Here is a 24,460-nt window from a genome sequence, read left to right as displayed (position 1 = left end):
TTTCTATTGGAATGTAATTGAAGTGCACCATGTTTAGTAAAGCACTATTTATATGGGATGGTCCTGGCTTCCATTAAGTCATGTATTTACATCCAGAGCAATTTTTTTTTTTAAGAAACTATATGCCATGCTGATGTGACTCCAACTGTACCTACCACAACACTGGTTCCCACCCTGGCTCCAACAACTCCAACACCCCCGACACACAATCCCGTTCGAGGAAACTATAATGTCACCACTAGCAATGGAACCTGTCTGCTTGCAGAGATGGGACTACAGCTCAATGTTACATACGCTACCCCAGACAATAAGGTAATCAGTTTAACTCTTTACATTTGAAGAAGTGTAATATGGGAGGTGTTTGCTTGTTGACTCTGCTATCAAAGTGACATTTTGAAAAGAATCACTTCATTAACCAGGGAGTGAACATAGTATGATAAAGCCCCTTGTGTGCCTGTTCCATAACATTATGGTCAACTTCATCAGTCTACTTTGACGTTTTTGATTGAGGAAAGAGATGGCAAGGATTAGTTTCTTTAAAATATTTTGAAAGTTATGCTTTATAAATCTCAGAAGATGTGCATGTCCATGGAAGTGCCTTATTATTTTAAATGGCTTGTATGCATGTGGAATGATTTGGGTCATGTATGTTGTCGTGAGTATTGGTCCCAAACAACCAGGATATTCCCAAAATAATATGTAGCTCATCCCAGCCAGGAAGAATCTGCTCAAATATGAAGTTGGAGAAGATTCCATTTACTAATGAGTGCAACTTGGTTGGATAAAATCAATTTGCTGTGCAATTTGATTTAATGCAGATTAGCTTTGAGCAGATATAGGGGGAAATCAGCATGGAATAAGCCTGTTAAAACAATTTAGTTTTTAGCCACATGACTCTGGTTCGGCCCTTTTGGTGTGCGCATGATATGTTTTTTTTGGAACAGTTTCAGCTGTATTCACGTGTTGAGCTCATCTGTTGATTTGCTGTATAAACACGGAGTATTTTTTAATGCTACAAGTGTCTGAAGCTAATTATGCTTGACAGTAGAGCTTGGATTAATGCACTTTATTAAAAAAATTAATTACATTTGTCTTCATCTATTGCAGACCCAAATTTGTGTAACTCGGCAGTGCTGTTGAATTAGAATTTTCTAAATACTGCATGCACCCTAAGAATTGTTAACATTCATTTTTGTAGCAAAGCTTTTAAGGTGGCTCGCTGGTAGCAATCTTGCCTCTGAGTGAGACGGTCATGGGTAAAAGCCTCTCCACAGATCTGAGCACATAATCTGGGCTGATGAGCAGTGTAGTACTGAGGGGCATTCACTGGCGGTATTGATCAGTACACTTAACTGGCCATGCATTCTTTAAGTGTCTGTTTGTGTGTGTGTTTTATTGGACTGTGTAACAAATGCAATCTGAAAAAGGTATTTTAACCTCTTGTGGGCTTATTCTGTCTTTGTTTTCTAAGTATTGTTTTCATGTATTCTGTGGGAATTAGTTTTTGTCTGTGTACCTTGGTATTATCCACCTTTTGGAGCAGGGTATTCCACATGATTTCCAATGGTTAATACTACAACTAAGGGGAGATAATCTTATGATCCGCTATCCCACTCTGGTTATGGCATAGGCTTTGTTTCATGGAAGGTTCGGTCTGCATATGGAAATTGCTTTTTTACCATGAACTGAAGGCTTAGGAGAGAGCTTAAACCATAACTAACTCTGTCGTAAATAGATTCTTGAAACCATTTTCACTGGATTCCTTGGTTATTTTGTGCGTGCCCTCCTGATGAACCTACACTCTATGCTCTCTCTGACTTTAATGCTCTTTCTGTAACGGGGTATCAGAAACTGCACACACTACCCTACCTATGGCATAATTATTACCTCTTTGGTCTTGTACTTAAAGCCCTCATTTGTAAAACTCAAAATGCCAATGACCATTAACACTTAAATTTACCTCCTAGGAATATAACCCCAGACCCTGTGATTGCAACTCCAAACGTAGGGATGAGCTCTGATGCCGAATTTGCCATTGGCCACTATTTGCTCACCAAAGAGTGATACAACTCCAGGCGGTTGCTAAAGCAGACGGAGACATGTTTTGCAGCTACTGCCTTTCATTGAAGATCAAGTGCAAGCTGCCAGAGGAGGCAACATTTCACTCCTTGGCCACTGGATTGAGATTCATTTGTTGTTTTACCTCACAGATTAGGGTAGCTGTGTTTGGTATTACTCCTGTGGGAGCTGCAGTGCCATCTACAACTGTCAGACATGGGCTGTGCCATGTTAATAAATATTTCTCAATCATATTTTTATTTAAATCATAGAAGGCAGTGCACTAGAATGTTTTTTAACGTGGGACCCATGGCTACTTTTCTGTTCCGACTTCCATTGTGCTTTTGTCTTGAGAGCCTGTGGGCTGAACAAATCTACAATTCTGTTTGGAGGTGGGAGGCATGAGTTAATTGTGCAGAAATCCCCTTTGGTCTGTGTAACAATTGATGATTTGTTAATGCATAATCTTACATAAAAAGGGGTGGCCTGTCCAGATGTAAAATTCCAATGGGCTTTGTGTCAAGCCTCGTGTAATAAACAACTCTATAGACAGCTACGGAGTTGTTTTTCCTTCCCATCCACCCATGGTGATAGAAAGACCAGCAGCATCACATCGCTTGCTATCTTAACTGCTGCCATAGCACCTTCATTTTAAGGCAAGTCTCCCTTCCTGCTTCTGCTCTCAACAGGAATGGCACTTGGCTGGGTAGATTCTGGGAAATTGAGGCCACCCTTTACAGCTCTTGCTAATGACCTCAGAGAAAGCACTATTTAAATGCTGACGGCATGCTTCAGGTGTGTGGATCCTCCTGAGGGTGCTCTGAAATATAGCCTTGCTAGGGTTTCCAGGATCATTGCGCTCTGATGCATGGTGTTCAGTTTTGTCAGAGGTCTCCTCGTTGGGGTCCTGAAAGAGGAAGGCTCTTGAGCTGTAGGGGGGTTCAAATAGACAAGCGACTGCAATAATATGGAGCACAGCCTTTTCTAGCTGCGAGAGATTTGTGCTAATCTGCTGAGAAGCCGCCTTGTGACTACCACATCTGCCTGCTGCATGAAGTCCTATCTACATCTCCCTCCTTCCAGTCAGAGATGCCGCCACCTATAGTCACTTCTCCGTGCACATCAACTTGCATGACACTCATTTGTGCTACCTCATGAAAGCCACTTTGGAAGATTGCAAAAATGTCTGCATGTACGTCAATTTTAGTGCAACCATAGTAATCCCAAACTGTACTGTGCCTACTGTATCTTACTCCATGCTTCCCCTTGCCCCCTTAATTCTAGCCTTGTACTTCTAGGTGCTGCCTGAGTGGCGTGAGTTTGAGGTGGTTGCTTGGTTTGTTCCTCCAGGAGCCTGTTTGGACTGGGATAACCCTCAAACTCTCATCTTATTGTAGCCAAGTCCTGAGATGGACCTGCAGTAAGTGGCATCCCTTGTGCTGCTGGCAGGGCAGACTGGCCCTGGCTGCTTTCTGCAATATAAAGATATGGCAGCTGGCGGGAGGGCTTCGATACACTACGCATTGTGTGACTTCATTCTTACCTTGACATTATTACTTCCAACTGATCAGTGGGAAAGCAGACAGCAGCCAGATTAGCGAAGCCATGAGAGATTGTTGTCTATAACTGTTTGCCAAGCCTTTTGAAGTTGGAAGAGACAGCCCTCTCCTCTGGCAGCAGCCTGAGCATTTACAACAGAAACTCAAACCGTCCATTAAAGCTCTGGTGAGGGGCATCTGCTGAGAACAAGCTGCCACGTGTTCCAGGGTGAACTGCAGTGCTGCAAGCCCATTTCTTCACCGTACCACAAATGCAGGAAGTGGGTTCCTCCAATTGTCCTGCCATCTTCGCATTCCAGTCCATGCTTGGGGTATCATACATGTCCATCTACATGATAGACCCACCAAATAACACACTCACAACTAACCATGAAGAATAAATTGTAGACCGCTTAATCTCAGGGTTGTTTCGCGTTGCAATGCCATAGAACTTACATGGTTTGAGGGACATGAATATTTGTATACGGTGACCTTATGGTTTATGTCTGTTAAGTGCTAGTTATTAACCAACATAGCCACCTACATCTGTGATCAGATTAATGGCGTGGGTTTTGAATAACTTCCTGTCTCCTCCCCATGCCAACAATAACTTGCATTTAGATAGCCTCGTTTATTTAAAAAAAAAAAAAAAAAAATGTCCTAAGTGCTTCAGTACTGGAGAAATTAATGGGACTGAAATCCAATAAATCCCCTGGACCTGATGGCCTACATCCTAGGGTTTTGAAAGAGTTGGCTATAGAGATAGTGGATGCATTGGTTGTCATTTTCCAAAATTCCATAGATTCTACAACGGTTCCTGTGGATTGGAAGGTAGCAAATGTAACCCCACTGCTTATGAAAGGAGGGAGAGAGAAAACAAAACTACAGACCAGTTAGCCTGACATCAGTAGAAGGGAAAATGCTAGAATCTATTATTAAGGCCGTGGTAACGGGGCACTTAGAAATAATAATAGGATTGGGCAGAGTCAACGCGGATTTATGAAAGGGAAATCGTGTTTGACAAATCTGTTAGTTTTTTTGTGACTAGCAGAATAGACAAGGGGGAACCAGTGGATGTGGTGTATTTGGATTTTCAGAAGACATTCGATAAGGTGCCACACAAGAGGTTATTAAACAAAATTAGGGATCATAGAATTGGGGGGTAATATACCAGCATAGATTGAGGATTGGTTAAGAGACAGAAAACAGAGTAGGAATAAACGGGTCATTTTCGGGTTGGCAGGCTGTAACTAGTGGGGTACCGCAAGGATCAGTGCTTGGGCCTCAGCTATTCACAATCTACATCAATGATTTGGATGAGGGGACCAAATGTAATATATCCAAGTTTGCTGATGGTACAAAGCTGTGTGGGAATGTAAGTTGTGAGGAGGATGCAAGGAGGCTTCAAGGGGATATAGACAGGCTAAGTGGGCAAATGGAATATAGTGTGGAGAAATGTGAAGTTATCCAATTTGGTAGGAAAAATAGAAAAGCAAAGTTTTTTTTGAATAGTGAGAAATTGGGAAATGTTGGTGTTCAGAGAGACCTGGGTGTCCTTGTACACAAATCACTGAAAGTTAACATGTAGGTACAGCAAGCAATTGGGAAAGCAAATGGTATGTTGGTCTTTATTACAAGAAGATTTGAGTATAGGGGTAAAGATGTCTTGCTGCAATTATATAGGGCCCTGGTGAGACCACACCTGGAGTATTGTGTACAGTTTTGATCTCCTTACCTAAGGAAGGATATACTTGCCATAGAGGGAGTGCAGCAAAGGTTCACCAGACTGATTCCTGGGATGGGGTGATTGTCCTATGAGGACAGATTGAGTAGACTAGGCCTATATTCTCTAGAGTTTAGAAGAATGAGAGGTGATCTCATTGAAACATACAAAATCCTTACTGGGCTTGACAGGGTAGACAAAGGGAGGATGTTTCCCCTGGCTGGGGAGTCTAGAACCAGGGGCCACAGTCTCAGAATAAGGGGTTGGCCATTTAGGACTGAGATGAGAAATTTCTTCACTGAGGGTGGTGAATCTATGGAATTCTCTACCCCAGGGGGCTGTGGAGGCTCAATCATTGAGTATATTCAAGACAGAGATCGCTAGATTTTTGAATATTAAGGGATATGGGGATAGTGCAGGAAAGTGGAGATGAGTTAGAAGATCAGCCATGATCTTATTGAATGGCGGAGCAGGCTCGAGGGCCAAATGGCCGACGACGACGACTCCTATTTCTGTTAATGAAGATAGAGGAACAGACACACTGCCACTGGGGGACGTTAGGAAGCATGACTGAAAGCCTGGCCCAAAGGATGGGTTTTAAGTAAGTTTTTAAAGTGGGGGAGCATGAATATGGGGGGGGGGGGCAGTTTAGGGAGGGCGTTCCGACGAGTTGGGCTGAGGCGAAATGTACAGGACGCCAGAGTCGGAAGTCCTGTGGTGCAGAGGGGATTTAAAGTTGGTTGTGGTTGCAGAAGTAGGTGAGTCTATGGAGGGATTGGAAGATCAGGGTGTAGAATGTAAATTAATGTGTTGGAAATCAGGGAGCCAGTTGAGGGTAGTAAGGGCATGTACTGCTACATTTTGGACAAGAGGGAGTTTATGGAGGGTGCAATGGGAGGCAAGTAAGGGGGATATTGGGGTAATTGAGTCTGGAGGTGACAAAAGCACAGGTAATCGTTTTAGCAGCTGAGGTGGGAGATGTTGCCGAGGCAGAAGTAAGCAGTCTTGTGATGGATAAAGCTCAGCGCTGTGTTTTGGCGGTCTCATTTCAGCCTGTGCAAGTGGTCGGAGAAGGGGATGGCGTCAGCAAAAGATTTGGTTTTGTGGTTGGTGATGGTACCATGGCTTTGGTCTTCTGTTCAGTTAAAGGAAGTTGTGACTCATAGATGATTTGATGTTGGTAGTCATCGGGTTGAGAACAGTGGTGAAGATGTAGAATTGGGATTACGTATGGAGGGGATACATTGGCAGAGAGAAAAAATGGGAGAATTAAAATCTTGCTGAAAAAATCACTTACACTATTGCAATAGAATGTGAATCTGGCTCTTGCAGCCCTTCAAGGATAAGTAGCATTTGTTCCCAGGCTGTAGTGTTGTCTTGCGGTTGGCATTCTTGGACTTCTGGTTCCTTTGAAATTATACCACCTCTGTTCAAAATGGAGCTCCTCCACGCCGAAACGTTCAAGGCAGTTAATGTCACTGAAGCAGCCCAGTGGGGAGGGAAGCTTGACTGCCAATGTGAGATTTTTTTAAAGCATCAGAAATAAGTATAATTTTTATATAAAAGGAGATTCCTTTGAGTAAGTGACATTTTCTTTCACTTTTAAACTCTTGTAATGTGAAAAGCAATGTCATAGGAAACAGTCGTTTGATACTGAGTGCCTTTTTCTTATAGATTGCAGTGAGAGTTTTTAACATCCTGCCCAACATAACAGTGGCAAACGGAAACTGTAGCAGTGATCATGCATCTCTTCAACTGACAGATGAGCAGACCACACTGAATTTTCTGTTTGTTGTGGTGAGTTTAGAGTACTTAGTATTAAATATGAAGTTGTACAAATTCCATACTTGTTTCATTTTGAGTGATGTGTATGTTTAGAAGAAAGGCCCTTTCCTCCTTTGGTTTTCTCCCCATACCCTACCTCCTGTGAAAATAACAGCTTTGTGTTGAGTAAAACTCATTGGTATGCTGCATTGGGTTGTGCTGCCTTTGACCTTTTTCCATGCATGAACCTAAAATGTGAGTTTTGGCAGGCGTTTTCATTTTGGGCCATTGGAGCGGAGGCCCTCCCTGATCTGAACTGATTTTGAGACGCACCGGAATCATTGGATAGCAATCGGAAATGAAGAACATTCTACCTCGCAGGGGATTGCTGAGACAAAGCTGCACCCTGGATGAGATTGACTAACTCAGTTCAGACTGGGAGCCCATATCAGACTTTCCTGGTCTGTCTATTTGTCTCGTATATTTGCCCACTGCCCCATTGGATTTTAGATGAAGTAGTTTGAATAAACTGCTTAGTCACAAAATACAACTTTTTAACATTGTGGTAAATAGGGTTACAATAGCCAAACTACCGGTTCCAGTTTTAGGTTTGTCAGTTGTGTTGTCCTTGAGGAGTCTTTGATCCTTGGGTATGTAGTGGATTCATTGAATATGGAGACCAGGGCAAATCTCAAGTGTAAGCAATCTTCTCCAGTAACTATAAACTGAATCATTTGGTGGCAAATTGAGTTAGTCCACCTCAAAAGCTTCTTGTGCCATTAAGACTTTTGAATATACAAAGGTTATAGATGATCCTTACCAAAACTGCTGGGCAAAAATAGTGTGAACATTTAGGACCTTGTTAAACCAACCTGCAAGAATCCTCCGTTGGCTGAGGAATTATAACTGACTCGGTACTGATGCTAATTATTTAAACTGACATTTGTACTTGAGGTAATGTTCGGTTATGTAAAGAATTACTGACTTTACCATTGTTTTCTGCAAAGCCTTTTCAGAATAGTGCCCACTGGTTTTGTAAAGAATTAGCTCTCTCTTACTCAAATGTGGCTGTATAAATTCAGCTTGTGATATGAAATCTGGTGTCCTTTTGTTCAGAATGCTACTACCAACAAGTTTTATCTGAAGGAACTCTCCGTCTCCACCAGCTTTGCTTCGCCTACTAAAGGTAAGTTTCAACCTTCAGAAAATACAGTTTGATGCAATTAAAATGGTGGATAGAAATATAGTCATGGAAAACTATTATTCAGATCCACCTGGGTGCACACATTACAGATTTGAAATACTCCATTTCCTAGAAAGAGCTTCGTCAACATTAATCCTCGTGTAAATATTTTGCCCAATACTAAATTGCTAATGGACTTCTATTTGATGCATCTCAAATTAATAGAGCTGGAACTTCACTCAATTTCAGAAATGACAATGTTATTGAGAACATTCTTTGTAGGGCTTACAACTGTGTCCTGCAGTTTGACTACTATATCGGAGCTGCTGAGGTTTAGCAGCATGGGGAGGAAGTCATTGGTCTGCGGGGGATCTCTGCTTTGGTAAAATTGGGGAATATAATGTCTGATTTGGCTCACTACTGGATTCCTGATGTCTCTCAGCAGTGAGGGGACTGGGAGGGCATGGGCCTGACTACGCTATCCTTCCCCTCCCTGGTCTCATCTGTGTCAGCAGGCAGTTAAGAAGGCAAATGGTATGTTGGCCTTCGTAGCAAGAGGGTTTGAGTACAGGAACAAGGATGTCTTGCTGCAGTTGTACAGGGCCTTGGTGAGACCACATCTTGAGTATTGTGTGCAGTTTTGGTCGCCTTATCTGGGGAAGGATGTTCTTGCCATGGAAGGAGTTCAGCAAAGATTCACCAGGCTGATAACTAGGATGGCAGGAATGACTTATGAGGAGAGATTGGGATGATTGGGCTTGTACTCGCTGGGGTTTAGAAGATTGAGAGGGGATCTCATTGAACCTGTGGAATTCTCTACCACAGAAGGCAGTAGAGACTAATTCATTAAATATATTCAAGGAGGAGTTGGATATATTTCTTAAGGCTAAAGGGATCAAGGGATATGGGGAGAAAGCAGGGACAGGGTACTGAATTTGGATGATCAGCCATGATCGCATTGAATGGCGGAGCAGGCTCGAGGGGCCGAATGGCCTACTCCTCCTATCTTCTATGTTTCTATGAAAATGTTTACAATTTTTTTAGTGGCAAATTGCAGTTCATAATCAGAAGCTTTATTCATTTTCAAAACTCAACTGATCTTTTTAAAGAGCCCATATTAGGATGAGATGAGACATTTTCTCAGCTTGATATGGCTTTTGAAGTTTATAGACTTTTAAAAATTAGTTTAAAACTGCAACAGGTGTGTATTCAGTAGTGTCATAATTGATTTTCTTGCTCACCTTTTTATTAAAAAAAAAATGTATACACTCTGCCCGAGTAAAGTTTTTGAAATTTGTCCCCTAGCTTTTCTTCAAATAAGTTTGAATACAACAGAATCAATATTTAGAAACTGAAGAGGAACAGTGTAGTACAGGAAACTTTCGATTAACCGGCCACTAAATAACCAGAAATGTCGGTTAACCGGCAAAATTCAGGAGTCAGTTCAGATAACTTTTTTACTTTTAGTTTTTTTTTAACTCATTTCTGGCTGTGCAAGCGTCTAACTGAAGCTGTTGCTAAGCTACAGAGATGCTTGCAAGCTGTGCTGATTGTTTTGAAGCTGTTGCTAAACAACAGGGTTTGTTGCTAGATACGGAGCTCAGAAGCTCCGTATGTTTTAACTATAGCACTCGATTCTCCGGCATTGTTGATAGACCGGCACCAGCTCGGTCCCGTCCATGCCAGATACCAGAAAGTTTCCTGTATTTGGCGAGTTGAATGCCACTGATCCATCCTGGCGACTTGTGCACACTGCACGTGCTCAGACTGCAGGATCTGCCTTCAGTAAGGTTAAGCTCAGGTTTTTGGTTGGTAGGGTCTTTTAAAAACTTCAACCAGGGCTTTAGACACAAGACAATTCAACGGATATTCGTGTTGTGAAATGCATAATTTTTGTTTTGTTTAAAGTATTTTTGGACACTAGAAATTTCAGTTTGAGGAAATTGAACCTTTTTTTAGAACATTTTCTAATGTACCTATCAAAGTTTGACAAAATATTGACATGACTTTCCCTTTATAAAATGTTGACTGTTTTCTATTCTAGAAGTGATGCAGGAAATAAATTAATATATACTGGAAGTGCGTGCTGTATACAAGACATTGGGCCGGATTTTCCAATTGGAGACTTCCTGCGGGCGGATGCCTCCGATCGGGGGGGAAAAATCTAGGCACTTACCTGCTGGCTCTGTAGGTCCCGAGACTTCCGATCCTGGGCCTCTGCTCGACGAAATGTGCAGAGGCCCAGGGGCGCAGGCGGTTCGCGAGCTTGACAGTTTTTGACAGGTCTCTACGCATGGATCTGTCAAAAGTATGAATGGGGATCACTTAAACAGTTAAACATGAAATAATTTTTTTTAAATCACGTATTTAAAATTAGTTAAAATTAAATATTTTAAACAAATTAAATTTTTTGAAAAATAATTAAGTTTTTTATGGGGCTAAAAATAAACTTGCCTTTAAAAGTAAAAGTATTTTAAAATTATAAATGAGTGAAAAGAAATTTAAATTTTTTTTTTTATATGCTGGTGAAAGCGGAACTCCCTGCCCGCAGAGGCCCATCTCCCGGGCAGATGGATGATCGGTCAAGAGAATTCTTGACCGATTGCAACTGCCGGGTTTTAGCGCATGCACTTCGCCTGCCTGAAACCGGCACTTGCGAGGCCCCTACAGGGGCGTACTCACCTGTGGGGCTCGGAAAATCTGGCCCATTAAATTTATGGCACGCGCTTCCTGCCAACAAACCTTACTACTTGTCACAATTTTATGTCACCTTTCATGTCGGCATTTATAACGGGGAAACCCTCTAACACAACTAATATTGATTTGGAGAATTTTTTTGAAGGTAGTAGATGTGATGTGCAAGCTGAAGGTGTTCAGTAAGGTGCCCCACAAGAACCTTGTTATAGCTATTTGGACATATGGATAAAAGTTGTTTTACAGACGCGAAATAATTGAGTTAATGGGTTCTGCTCCAGTTGGAAGTGGTGACCCAAGGGAATTAGTGCGGAGTCTGCTTTTGGGCAAAGAGAACACAGTATTGAAATTTGCTGCTGACCCAAAAGTAAGGGGTACTGACAAACTGGGGCAAATTGTAAGAGACTTTGAGGATATAGACTAGTTAATGGAATGGGCAGCCAGGTGACAGATACAATTTACTGTGGAGGAGTGAGCTAATATATTTTGGGAGGGGGGAAAAGAGGAATGGGGCTTTACCCTCGATGGAAAGATTGTGATGAGTGTGGTTCAAGAGAGTACAGGTGGATAAAGCCACAAAAAAGGGTTTTATAAATAGAAGTATAGATTACAAGTGAAAGGAAGTTATGATGATAAATTTATATAAAACCGTGGTTAAGCCACAGAACAGTGGTTAAGCCACAGTTACAATATGTCGAAGATTTATAACGGGGAATCTCTGAGATATGATGGCGGTTTTGTATAAATTTATATAAACGGTTTTGGTAGTGAATGGGAGAAGAGTATCTCCTTTGGTTGAGTAATTGGTGCATTGCTCACTAAATTGAAGGTTCTTGAACTGTACAGTGAGATGTATGCGCAGATTTATCTGTAGTAAGAAATCTTTGTTTTGAATTCAGTTCTTTTTCCTTGTACTAATATTTACACCTTCCCTACCTCCTTGATTTGGGTCTGAATTGAGGCTATCCCTCTATTTGAGATTTTTTAAACCCTGTTAATTGTAACTTGTCAACTGCAGGAAGAAAACTTGAGGGATGGGATGCAGTAGCCTAGTCGGTATGGTACTGGACTGGTAATCCAGAAGTTGAGAGCTCAAGTCTCACCAGGACAGTTTGTGAAACTGAATGCAGTAAATCCCTGGTAATGTGTAGACTAGTACTCAGAGTAACCATGAAAGCTTCCAGATTATCAATTTTAAAACCCAACTGGTTCACAAATGTTCTTCAGGGCAGGCAGGCTGCCACCCTTACTTGGTCTGGTCTACATGTGACTCCAGTATCCCACTGTGGTTGATTCCTAATACCCCCTGGGTGATTAGTAGGGATGGGCAATAAATGCTGCTTTTCCCAGTGTCCTCCACACCCTGAGAGCAAATCAAATACAAGGTCCTGTATGAGGCAGAGTGCCTGTCTTCAAAGGGCAGGAGTCTTGAATTTCCCCCATTGGTGATGGTCTTGCCCCAATTTAAAGGTTGAGATTAATAACTGGGATGCAGTTTACTCCTGGAACACTTTGCTTTTGTTTCAGTTTCTGTTACCTCCCTGGACACAACACCCGAGTTTCTGTTTTTCCATTTCCTTTGATTTGCTGTTAATTACCAAATACAAATAGGTGATTTGGCCATGCTGCCTGATTGATCACCTCATTGTCACTAACGTTTTACATTTTTACATTTAGGAATGGAGTTTAAGGCCAAAAATACCAGCCTGGCCTACCTGCAGACAACTTTAGGCAAATCTTATATGTGCCTTTCTGAACAGATGCTGCAGGTGAACCCAAACTTCTCCATCAATGCATTTGAGCTCCATGTTCAGCCATTCAAAGTAGACAATGCAAAATACGGAACTGGTAAGTTATTGCAATTTTAATGTTAATATTTTGATAGGTGCATCATGTGAACAGCATTTGCAGTCTGCTGTGCTGTCTGCATTCTGATATTTCTGTAATTGCTATGTAGATTAATGTAATGGTGTACCTTCAGCTTTCTGTATCTTTCCCCTTCACCCCTTGGGTGTCTATTCCCTGACAAGTTGGTTAGGTGACTATCTCCTAGACTTCTGCTAATGCTACATTGATATTGGTTATTTCAGAGCTGTGTTTGCTGCCATGCTTGTACATTCTTTGAATACCTGAGGGGGTTCATGGGTGCACACATGGATAGCATTAAATTCAGCTACATTTCAGTTAATTCATGATCAGTGTTCGCACACACATTCCATTTATCCTGCCAGATCTATGTAGCTTTCCACCAGGTACACTTGATGTTTGTAGATAGTCTCCCCACATACACTTTGCTATTGCTCTTAATCCCTGCTATAGTCTGGTGTCACAGTTCAAGCTCACTCCAGCTACCTTTTCTCGGGCCCAATGCAAAAAAACTTCCCCAGGCCACCCCATATTCACTCGTAAGCAAAACATGGCTTTATGCAAGAAATAATCTGGGCTAGCGGGGCAAACAATTGGCTGTTTTTACCCTTGAGGTCACTGGCAGTGGTATTAGTTACCACCATACACTCTTCATCTCTTCAGCTAGCAGGCACCTAATGCAGGTACAGATAGCTCTGACTTCAACCAAGGCTAGTTTATTCAGTGAAATTAAACAGAAGCAAGAATAGCAGATTTAAGCTATACTTAAATTACAGTCCCTGTCTCACAAGCACCTGTAAGCTGTTGAGTTTCAGGCGGACTTCCTTCACTGTGGGATCAGTGGGACAGTACACTCCTCACTCCCTTCAGGAACCAGGCAGACTTCACTGTGGGATCAGTGGGACAGTACACTCCTCACTCCCTTCAGGAACCAGGCAGACTTCACTGTGGGATCAGTGGGACAGTACACTCCTCACTCCCTTCAGGAACCAGGGATAATCTGTGAACAGATTCAGAAGTGGAAGATCCAACCTCCTTGATTTTGAGTTAAGTGGGTTCACAAGTAACTGTGGAAACCCCTGTGATGCATTATATGGGGAAAAGCCTTGGATGAGGTTTCATGTGAAAGCTGTTGCTTAAAACCATGGGAATTCGAAGTAAAACCTGGGAATGGGTTAGAAATTAAAGGACAGGAAGCAGGTAGTTGTTCGGGGAGTTATGTCAGGGTAGTTGGGGGGGGGGGGTCCCCCCCTCACATTAGTGTTGGATGTATTAAATAAAAGAATGTCATCCATGACTGTTCTGCTCCCTCACCAACACAGGTAAGAACACAACAGTCATGAATGAAATGTAATACAAACGAGTGTAAAACACTGCATTCAGAAAGAAAAAAATAAATGTCCTAACCAGCTGAGGGTGAGGTATTGGACTGAACACCTCATGTACAACAGTGGAGTGGCAAACCAGAAGAGACACAGAATGCTGAACCAAACAGCAGTCATTGTACAGTGCTCCAGTGTATAACCAAACAATGGAGTACATTATTGTACAGTGCTATACTTTACCAGATTATGTCCAGTTCTGGTTACCAAGCGCGAGGAAGATATTGAAACACTAGTTGTGACAGAGAACAGCCATGGGACTGAGCCCCAGCATCATGGAAAGAGTGAAGAAACTTTAAAGTGTGCTTGCTCTCAACCAACACGCCGTCATAACGGCACAGGAGGAGGCCATTCGGCCCATCGAGTCTGTGCCGGCTCTCTGTAGAGCAATCCAGTCAGTCCCATTCCCCCGCTCTATCCCCGTAGCCCTGCAAGTTTATTTCCCTCAAGTGCCGATCCAGTCTCCCCTTGAAAACATTGAGTGTCTCCGCTTCCACCACTTCTGTTGGCAGCGAATTCCAGGTCATCACCACTCGCTGCATAAAAAAGATTTTCCTCACATCTCCCTCCCCGCACCCCCCCCCCCCCCCCCGTATCTCTTGCCCAAAACCTTAAATCCATGTCCCCTAGTCCTTGTACCATCAACTAGTGGGAACAGCCTTTCCCCGTCTAGCCTACCCAAACCCATCATAATCTTGTACATCTAATACCTTTATTTATGAAGCCCAAGATCTCACATGCTTTGCTAACCACTCTCTGTCCCACCACCTTCAGGGACCTCTGCACATTAACTCCCAGGTCCCCCTCTCCCTGCACACTCTGTGAAACTGTGCCATTAAGTGTATATTGCTTCTCCCTGTTCCTTCTGCCAAAATGCATCACTTCACACTTCTCTATTAAATTCCATCTGCCCATTCTGCTAGCCTTTCTATGTCCTGTTGCAGTCGACTGATATCATCAGTGTTTGCCACAACCCCCATGGTTAGTGTCATTGGCAAATTTAGAAATTCTACTCTGTATTCCAATATCCAGGTCATTTATTTATATATCTCAAAACAAGCAGTGGCCCCAGCAATGGGGAACACCACTGTCTACCATCCTCCAGTCTGAAAAACAGCCATTTACCACAACTTGCTGTTTTTTGTCCTTAAGCCAATTCCTTATCCAAGCTGCCACTGACCCACCTATTCCATGAGCCTCAATTTTGTTAACCAGCCTTCTATGTGGTACTTTGTCAAACGCCTTCTGAAAATCCATGTAGACAACATCCATTGCATTCCCTTCATCAATCCTCTGTTGCTTCATCAAAAAATTCAATTAGATTAGTCAAACACGTGTTGGCTCTCCTTAATTAGCTTAAACCTCTCCAAATGCCCGTTAATTTTTTCCCTGATTTATTGTTTCTAAAACTTTACCCAACACTGATGTTAAACTGACCGGCCTGTAGTTACTAGGATTGACCTTACACCCTTTCTTGAACAATGGTGTCACATTTGCCACTTTCCAATCCTCTGGCACCTCCCCCGCATCGAGGGAAGATTGGTAAGTTATGGCAAGCCCTTCTGCTATCTCCTCCCCAATTCCCTTTGCAACCTGGGATGCAAGCCATTTAGACCAGGTGACTTGTCCACTCTAAGCATACCCAGCCTTTCTAGTACATCCTGTCTATTAATTTTCACCCCTTCCATTGCTTCTACCTTTTCCACTTCTACTGATATTTTGTCAGCATCCACCTCCTTAGTAAACACCGATACAAAATACTCATTAAGTATTCTAGCCATGCCCTGTGCCTCTAAGCATATATCACCTTCTTTGTCCCTAATAGGCCCCACCCCGCCTTTTACTACCCGCTTACTGTTTACATGCCGGTAGAAGATTTTTGGGTTCCCTTTTATGTTAACCGCCATTCTACTCTCCTATTCTCTTTGCCAATCTTATTTTCATCATCTCTTCCTGCACACGTGGTCTTCCAGGATATCCCACATGGCACAGAATGTGCAAATAAAGGGACTGAGCTGCCCTGCCATGCCTCTATTTACCAGACTATGGAGGTAATTTAGCAGAAATAAACTTAACAAGCAACACTCAACAGATACCCACCAATCTGCACCTCCCTCTATTGATAGGCTATGAACTACTTGGCAGAAATATACTGAAAACAGAACAAAAAAACTTAACCACAAACCTAGTTCCTTTTCTCTCCAGTTTTGAAGAAGGGTCAAACCCGAAACGTCAACTCAAATTTCTCTCCACGGATGTTGCCTGACTTGCTGAGTTTTTCCAGCATTTTCTGTTGTTATTTCGGATTTCCAACATCTGCAGTATTTTGCTATCCACCTACTGAACTGCTCTGATATACTGTCTGGTGTGTGTTAGAAGCATTGATTAAGATAAATAATTACCTATCTTGTAGGGACTTCACTCTTTGTGCACCCACCATATATCGCAATCCTACCTGACCATCTCCGAATCCCTATAGGAACACCGGTGTGCTTTCTGGGGGCTGTGGTTAGGAGTATTGCTAGTTGGTCACTTTCAGTTTAGCTTCTGATCAGATTGAACAGGCACAATAGTGTCTTTCGAGGACATTGGAGTAGGTGACTACCTGCGGCACTACCTGTGCACAGTGTCATGTGCAGCTGTTTCCCGAGGTTGGGTTTGAAGTTCCAGTAGATGTAAGATTCCATGGCACTATTCAGAGCAGGTAGGTACTCCTGGTCCCCTTGTCAATATTTATTCCTCTACCAACATTACTAAACCCGGTTATCTGGTCATTTATCACATTGCTGTTGTGGGACTTTGTGTGCAAATTGGCTGCTGTTTGCCTACATTACGACAGTGACTACACTTCAAAAGTACTTAATTGGCTGTGAAACACTTGTGAAAGGTGCTGCATAAATGCATGTCTGATCTGTGTTAGGTGCATATTATTAAAGAATGAATAACTTTGAGGCTATTTCCCCTGGCTGAAGAGTCTAGAACTTGGGGTCATAGTTTCAGGATAAGGGGTTGGCTATTTAGGACTGAAATGAGGAAAAATGTCTTCACTCAGATTTTCAATCTTGGAATTCTCTACCCCAGAGGGCGTATATTCAAGACCGAGAAATAGATTTTTGGACTCTAGGGGAATCGAAGGACATGGGGATCGGGCAGGAAAGTGGAGTTGAGGTCGAAGATCAGCCATGATATTGAATGGTGGAGCAGGTTCGAGGGGGCTGTATGGCCCACTCCTGCTCCTATTTCTTATTTTTTTGCATTGATGCCATCTTAGTAGCAGAGGTGTTCGATTGTACTGTAAGATATGTTATTGGCCTCGATTAGCTTGGTCTGTAGAAGTTGAATGTTTGTGTTTTAAATATCTTTGGCAAAGATACTTAGCCATTTAAAGTATGTATTCTGGATTGTTGGGGGTTCTGAAGGTAGCTTTAAGCAATGAGTTTTTACATCTTCATTTTCTTTTGAACAGCTGAAGAATGCCAAATGGATAAAGATGACATGTTGATTCCAATCATAGTTGGTGCCGCTCTTGCTGGCCTTGTGCTGATTGTGTTGATTGCTTATCTGATTGGAAGGAAGAGGAGCCACGCTGGATATCAAACCATCTAACCTCACGTAGATTTAGCTATTCCACCTCTAACTAATTCTGTTTCAAAGAAATGCACACACATTCTCTCTGGAATCTTGGGGATGGACCTGCGTTAAAGGGAGTTAAGAGAAAAAAGTTTACTGACAAACGGAATCCTCTGCCTGACAACTTGCTTCTAACATTGTGTTTTTAACCATATATGGTGAAATATCCCCCCCACCCCCCACCCCAATCACCCCGAGGTCTTGAGATGGGGCATATCATTGCAAATGCATTAGAGTGTGTAACTATGGGGTCAGTGTCCCATTTGGTGAATAAATGAATGGTAGTTACATGCAAACTGAAACCCAAGACCCACCCTGATTAGAGAATGCAACGTTGCCAGGAGGGTTTACACACTTAATTCGGGTTGTGAGGGAGTGGCATCTGTGCGCCGACTTTCCACATTATGTTTCTACAGCTGGTTCCTTTATCCTGAGAGTGGATGTGCAGTGGGTAAGATAGAGGCCAGGCTTGTTTACATTGTGGAGTGCAGCCAGCCAAGGGAGACCAGTTTTTTGGCAGAGGCTGTGCTACTATAGTGTAAGAGCACCTTTTAGGAAAAGGACTGTTTGTGAGTAAATTAATAACATTTCATGAATAACATTTCATATTTCCCCAGTGTAACCAAGAGTGTTAATTCCTGCTTTACAAAACTGTAATGGTGTGTTGTACTAAAGTGATTCTTTTGGCTAATTAGACTTGACTTTTCCATAGAGGTGTGTGTATGTATACATAAACACACAAACACGTGTGCCTGTAAATTAGGCTACTTGCAAATTACGCTGCCATCCCCCCCGCCCCCCAAACAAAGTGATAAATAAATGTAATGGTTGGGGCATTGCTCGATTTTAATTTGGATTGAGTATTCTTTAATCATTGGAATGAGACCTTTAGGAATGGGCTTGTCATCTGCTCCTTGACACTTTTCCCCCAAAAAATACCTTGAAGTGCTGATTGTGTTGCAGTGTTGGACCTTTTCAGAATATAAAAGCACAACATTGCTCTCGCCTTGCAAGCCTTTCACTGCTGTCACCATTCACGCAGTGATTGTTTTACACCCATACTAAGTGCGGTTAGGTGTGAGTGGCTTTTTCTGTACAGATCAGTGTTAATCCTGCAACAACTTTGGTAATTACTGATAAATACAACCAGCTAAATGCTGATCAAATCCAGGGTTCAAACCAATTCAAGTGGTAAGCACCTTGTACACCTGTTGTTTGAACTGTAAACTTGAAGAATGTTGATTGGATTACCCTAGTGCATTTAACACGCACTTCTCACCAATGCTCTCAACATATGCATAATTTAAGCTTGGTTTAACTTGATGGCCACATGTTTTAAATCTGGTTTATGGTATTTAAAACTTTATTCCTGGGTTATATTTTTAAGCTGTTGATCTAAGCTTTTGGGTGGTCTCTATTGGGTGCTGTGCAAATGGTTAGGAGCTGGCACTCTGTACTCTGTGTGTTCTCTCTCCAGTTTTTTTTAATCAATTAAACCGTGTGCATTTTTTGTGACTGCACTTTTTCAGGCATGTCTTACCGTTATAAAAATTCAGCCTGCCAATCGTGCTTAAGAGCTTGTTTGGGACTGTTGACTGAAGACTTGGCACATAAGGTGTATGCATTGCCTATAACCGTGCTAATAAAGGATTGGTTTCTCAAAGGGCTATGTGCTGGTTTCCCTTCTTCTGTTAAAGGCATTTGTCCAGCTCTCTCAATTGTATAACAAAGGGAATCTTAACTCTGTCGCACAATCGTTTACCAAGTGTTGAGCATTTGTTATGGAGAAACCCAGTTTCTAATTGCATCTGGGTAGCAAGTCGTTCTGTTTCCCTCCTTCCCAATGCATTCTTGACCGTGTAACTGCATCAAGTCTGACGTTTTGCTTGTATGATTTCCTGCAGCATTTTGGGGCCTTTTTATTTTATAAGAAATGTTTTCATCAGCATTGCAAGTTGCTCAGTTTTTACATGACTTGCTTGATTTGACCTGTTTGCACTCTGTTCCATTCCTTTTTTGTACTTTGCTTTTTTGAGTTTTTTGTTTCTGTAATCCAGGTTGATGTTGGAGATGAAAATTTTCCTGACTTGTACTTGTGCACCAATAAAATAATTTCTATTCTGTCTGCCAAACATGGTTTTAGGTTTGCATTAAATACATAAGTAGGTTGGTCTCCGACAAAATTCTTTCATATTTTGTGACCAAGCTTTTGGTCATCAGTCCTAATCTCCTTGTGTGGCTTGGTGTCAAATTTTGTTTGACAATCGCTCCTGTGAAGCGCCTTGGGGACCTATTGCTATGTTAAAGGTGCGATATAAATGCAAGTTGTTGTATAATCTCACACTGCATTCTGATAAATTTGCCACTTCGCATGGGCAATTTCACCAAGCATAGCAAATTCCACACTGGAATAGTGTTATCCTGCTAGTCCCTTTTCCTGTGCCTTAACTTCCTGTTCTTTCTCCAGTTCTCTGTCTTTTACATAAATTGCAAGTTTGTGATGGGCCCCAGATTATCAGTGACTTTAGTTCAATATATAATGCAGTGGCGAGACAGATAATACAAGTTGTGAGGAGAAACTTAGATTTGTTGAATTATGGGCATATTGAAATGGGACAGGCTGGGTGAATTGTTACAAGCAAAGGACTTGGCTTTAGTGGAGCAATAGCTGAACAGACCAAAAACTATTTCTGCAGTGAAAGTTAAGAGCAGATAGATTCAATTGTTTATCAAATTTGAAAGATTCTAGAGCACTGGAGAAACAGGTAAATTTAGTTCGATGAATGATTTTAACCATGAGCTGGAAGTCAGATACTTGAAGGGAGTTGTTGCTCTGATGGCTGCAAAGCTCTGCTGTGCCTCAGTCACAGTTTCTGTACTGCATCTCCTATAAGCCTTGGGATACATTGATGCTGCCACTTTTCTGTCTAGGCAATATGGTGTGGGTGCACATCACTGCAGAAGTGCCAGTATAACTCGTGTCCTCAGTATAACTGATGTATTAAAGCCCGGGAGTAGGTGACTGCTTGAAACTGGTTATTTGCAAAACAGCCAGTAAAAACCCAGCCCAAGTTGAAACTAAAAATAAAAATGACCTTTGGGTACTGTACTCATCAAAATAAGGGATCTGGGTTTTTTGTTTGAATTGAACATTTTAATGTCTGGCTGGAGACCGTGCCATCTTCATTGCCATGACACAGTGGCAGGTGCTGTGTAGCCAAGCTGCTTTGCCTAATATATTAGTCCTTGAAATACTACTGTTCCCTGAGAAATTTTAAGTGTCACTGACCACTTGCATGTTGATGGAGTGAAAATCCTTGCACAGTATTTACAGCAGAGAAACAGGCTATTTGGCCCAACAAATCCATGCTGGTGTTTATGCTCCACACGAGCCTCCTCCCACCCCTCATCTTACCCCATCAATATGTCCTATTCCTTTCTTTCGTGGTTATGTAGCGTCCCCTCAAAGGCTGTGGGTTGTACAAGGGCCTGGATGGACACATGGGTCCCATCAGTAACATTTGTTTAAAAAAATGTAAGAAGTCACACAACACCAGGTTATTTGAAATCACAAGCTCCCGGAGCGCTGCTCCTTCGTCAGGTGAAGATCTTTTAAAAAAACACATTGAAATGTGTAGGTTGCAGTGAAGAAATGAGTTTAGACCTCACTCTCTGAAAGCACACAGCCTGCTTTCCATTTAGTGTCCAGTATATGGATGAGCTGAATGGCCGGTACATCCCTGGAGAATTGCCTTCAGTTAATTTCCCTTCATCTGCACAGGATTTCTGCTTTTAAGAGGATTCCCCTCCTGGCCCCCAACATGCACACTCCATGCCAACTGGGCTCAACCGACGGGCTGGATTTTGTTTCCTTTACAAATAATTGAGAATATGCTGATTGCTTTTTTTTTCTTTGCCTAATACACAATCAAATGGAAATGTTGCTGACATTTTGTCAGCTTTGAGGTGCTCTCTGTTTCTGTAACCTGGTGGGTCCCATTGCTGAAGTGGGCATTGGATAACTATGTCGTCCTCTTCCCAGTAGCAATTTGTTGCTAAGGATGAAAGGGCTGGGCATCAGTCACCTGTTTGATAAACAAAGGTAACTTCCACCCCTTTGTATTCCAACCCTTTTGAGATAAAGGCTAGCATTTCATTAGCCTTTTAAAAAAAAATTTGTACCTGTCCACGTTGTAGCTGAGCTGGTTTGCCTTATGCCTTGCCCTTGAAATGCTACTGTTTCCTGAGAATATCGTACAGAATTGCATAGAATGTACAGCACAGAAACAAGCCAACTGGTCCATGCCGGTGTTTATGCACCTAACCCTCTTCATTTCACCCCATAAGCATTACCTATTTCTCCCTCGTGTTTATCTAGCTTCCTCTTAAACACATCTATTCGCCTCAACTACTCCTTGTGGTAGTGAGTGAGTAAAGAAGTTTCCCCTGAATTCCTTATTGGATTTATTAGTGACTAAATATATTTATGACCCCCAGTTTTGGACTCCTGCCAGTGGAAACATCTCTATGTCAACCCTATTAAACTCTTTCATAATTTTAAAGACCTCTAGTAACTCACCCCTCTGGTCTGCTCTTGGCTTGGGAAAAGAGCCTCAGCCTGTTCAATCTTTCCTGATGGATATAACCTCTCAGTTCTGGTATTATCTGACAATCTTTTTTGCACCTTCTCCAGTTCCTCTATATCCTTATAATAATATGGAGACCAGAACTGTCCACACTAATGTGCTCTAACCAAGGTTCCATACAAGTTTAACCTTGCAAGATGTAGAAGCACTGGCTGGAGTCATTCTGGCCAAGGCCTCTATATCCTTCCTGTGATGCAGTGTCTAGAACTGAACGCAGTACGCCAGATGGGGTCTAACCAGAGCTCTCTACAACTGTAACATAACTTCCAACCCCATTGAGATAAAGGCCAACATTCCATTAGCATTATAAATTATTTTTTGTACCTTTCCACTTGCTTTTAGTAAAAATTGGGTGATGAGCTGTTCCCTCAAAACATGGCCATTTTTGCATCATCTGTGATTTTCCAAATACAGGTGGATGTATTTAAACAGTGTGTGCAGTGAACAGAGCAAGTAGAACATACGGCCCGGAACTTACTGAGGGATCAGGCCAAGTGGAAACTAATGGGGCAAGGCCCAGTGAGGCAGTCTGCATGGATTGATTGAGATGTTGCATCCCATTTTTATTATATATAAACTGTGTCTTGTGTTCAGAGATCAGCACTTCCGTTGCCATATTTAATTATTTTTATCTGCGAGGCCCTGTATTCACTCTAGCTTGTTAGGCCTGCGTCCAAGTTGTACTGATTTGAAACACCATGTGTAAACAGTCCACGCAGAATAGTTTATTTGAAGGGCGGGCAGTTAGAAATCCATTAACATAGACACATCCTTCTCTCTTCCATCGAAAGATTTACATTCCTCTAGTATCTTTCTATTGTATTTGCTTTTAATCCCCCCCACAAATGTTATTAATCCATTACAGCAACTTTACAACATAATAAATGGGCAAGAGTTGATATAAACCCCAAGTTAAATCTATCTCGCTACAACACTGCTCTCCGTGCATATTGAATGATCTTGTATTACATCATGCAGCAAGCTACCACCGTTTTGTCTCAGTAATTCGATTACCCTGATTACTCCAGCCCTTCAGTCCTACCGCCAACTGTAGTCCTGCAAGGACAGAGATCTTCAGTCTCTGCTGGAGGTCGGAGCCTCATTAGACAGAAGTGGGAGGGCCGTGGGGAGGGGGGTGGTGGCTACAACGCTAGCCAGAATTCCGAACCCCTGCTCTCTTAAGATCACAGGATCAATGCAAATAAGGAAGGTCATTGGGCCCAAGTTCAATCATCCACATTGCATCTAATCCTATTGGCAGCATAGCCTTGCAATCTCCACCCAATAAAGTTCTTGGAGTGAAACTATTGTGTACAACAGTACTTCAGTCCTGTGTGTAAATAATTCTTTCTCAATTCCTAAATAAAAAAACTTATTTATCCACTCTAAATCCAGATTGAAGCTTTTGATTAAAACATTGTTGTTCCATTTTAAGCAGAGATTAAAAATAAAATCTATTAAAATGTTACCAGGCTATTTATCTGCAAAGATTTTCTTTTGTACAGTGGGATTGTTTTTGAAATACTTGAGTAATAATCTAAGTAATTGTAACTTGATAAAACTCTTGGAGGCTGACAACCCCCCTTCTGATGCGCTCCCATTGTAACGTTGGTGGGCATGCCCTGGAAAAGCTGAAAATTAGGCAGGGACCAAGATATGCTGGGTCCCTAACCTATATTGGGGATTCTGGGGTGGGCTGTTCGGGGCAGAGCCTATTCCTGCTCAGACAAGGTTGTTGATGTAAGAGGGGGAGTTCCCAGTTTCCTGGCCGTCACAGGGTCCTGGTGTAGGGTCAGCGGTGGCACCCTTCAGGGTTGAATAGCTGCACCCACTTCCAGTGCCTGTTTGTGGCAGTGGGGCCTATCGGGGTGGCAGGGGGGAGAGTCCAGGCTGCGATTGTGGCCTCGACCCCTGAGGAAACAAATTTCAAAGTGGCCCCCTCACAAAGTGGGGTCCGGAGGGGAGGTGAGCTGAAA

At 42.3% G+C, this 24,460-nt stretch overlaps 1 protein-coding gene across 1 annotated transcript in view; it reads left to right on the top strand.

The window, feature by feature from the left end:
* Nucleotides 1-19,970, top strand: part of lamp1a (lysosome associated membrane protein 1a) — a 41,677-nt gene extending 21,707 nt beyond the window's left edge. Inside the window, exons 5-9 of the mRNA XM_086006118.1 lie at nt 116-312; nt 6,994-7,116; nt 8,200-8,269; nt 12,638-12,808; nt 17,675-19,970. Of these exons, the coding sequence (XP_085862244.1) occupies nt 116-312; nt 6,994-7,116; nt 8,200-8,269; nt 12,638-12,808; nt 17,675-17,814 (701 nt within the window). The 3' untranslated portion in view covers nt 17,815-19,970. The remainder of the gene's footprint in view (nt 1-115; nt 313-6,993; nt 7,117-8,199; nt 8,270-12,637; nt 12,809-17,674) is intronic.
* Nucleotides 19,971-24,460: the final 4,490 nt, after the last annotated feature.

The sequence above is a fragment of the Somniosus microcephalus genome, chromosome 14, assembly GCF_052327205.1.
Source record: "Somniosus microcephalus isolate GS21.2 chromosome 14, FLI_Smic_1.0, whole genome shotgun sequence".
NCBI classification, from domain to species: domain Eukaryota; kingdom Metazoa; phylum Chordata; class Chondrichthyes; order Squaliformes; family Somniosidae; genus Somniosus; species Somniosus microcephalus.
The sequence above is the reverse complement of the archived record's forward strand: the minus strand, read 5'-3'. Positions and strand labels throughout refer to the sequence as shown.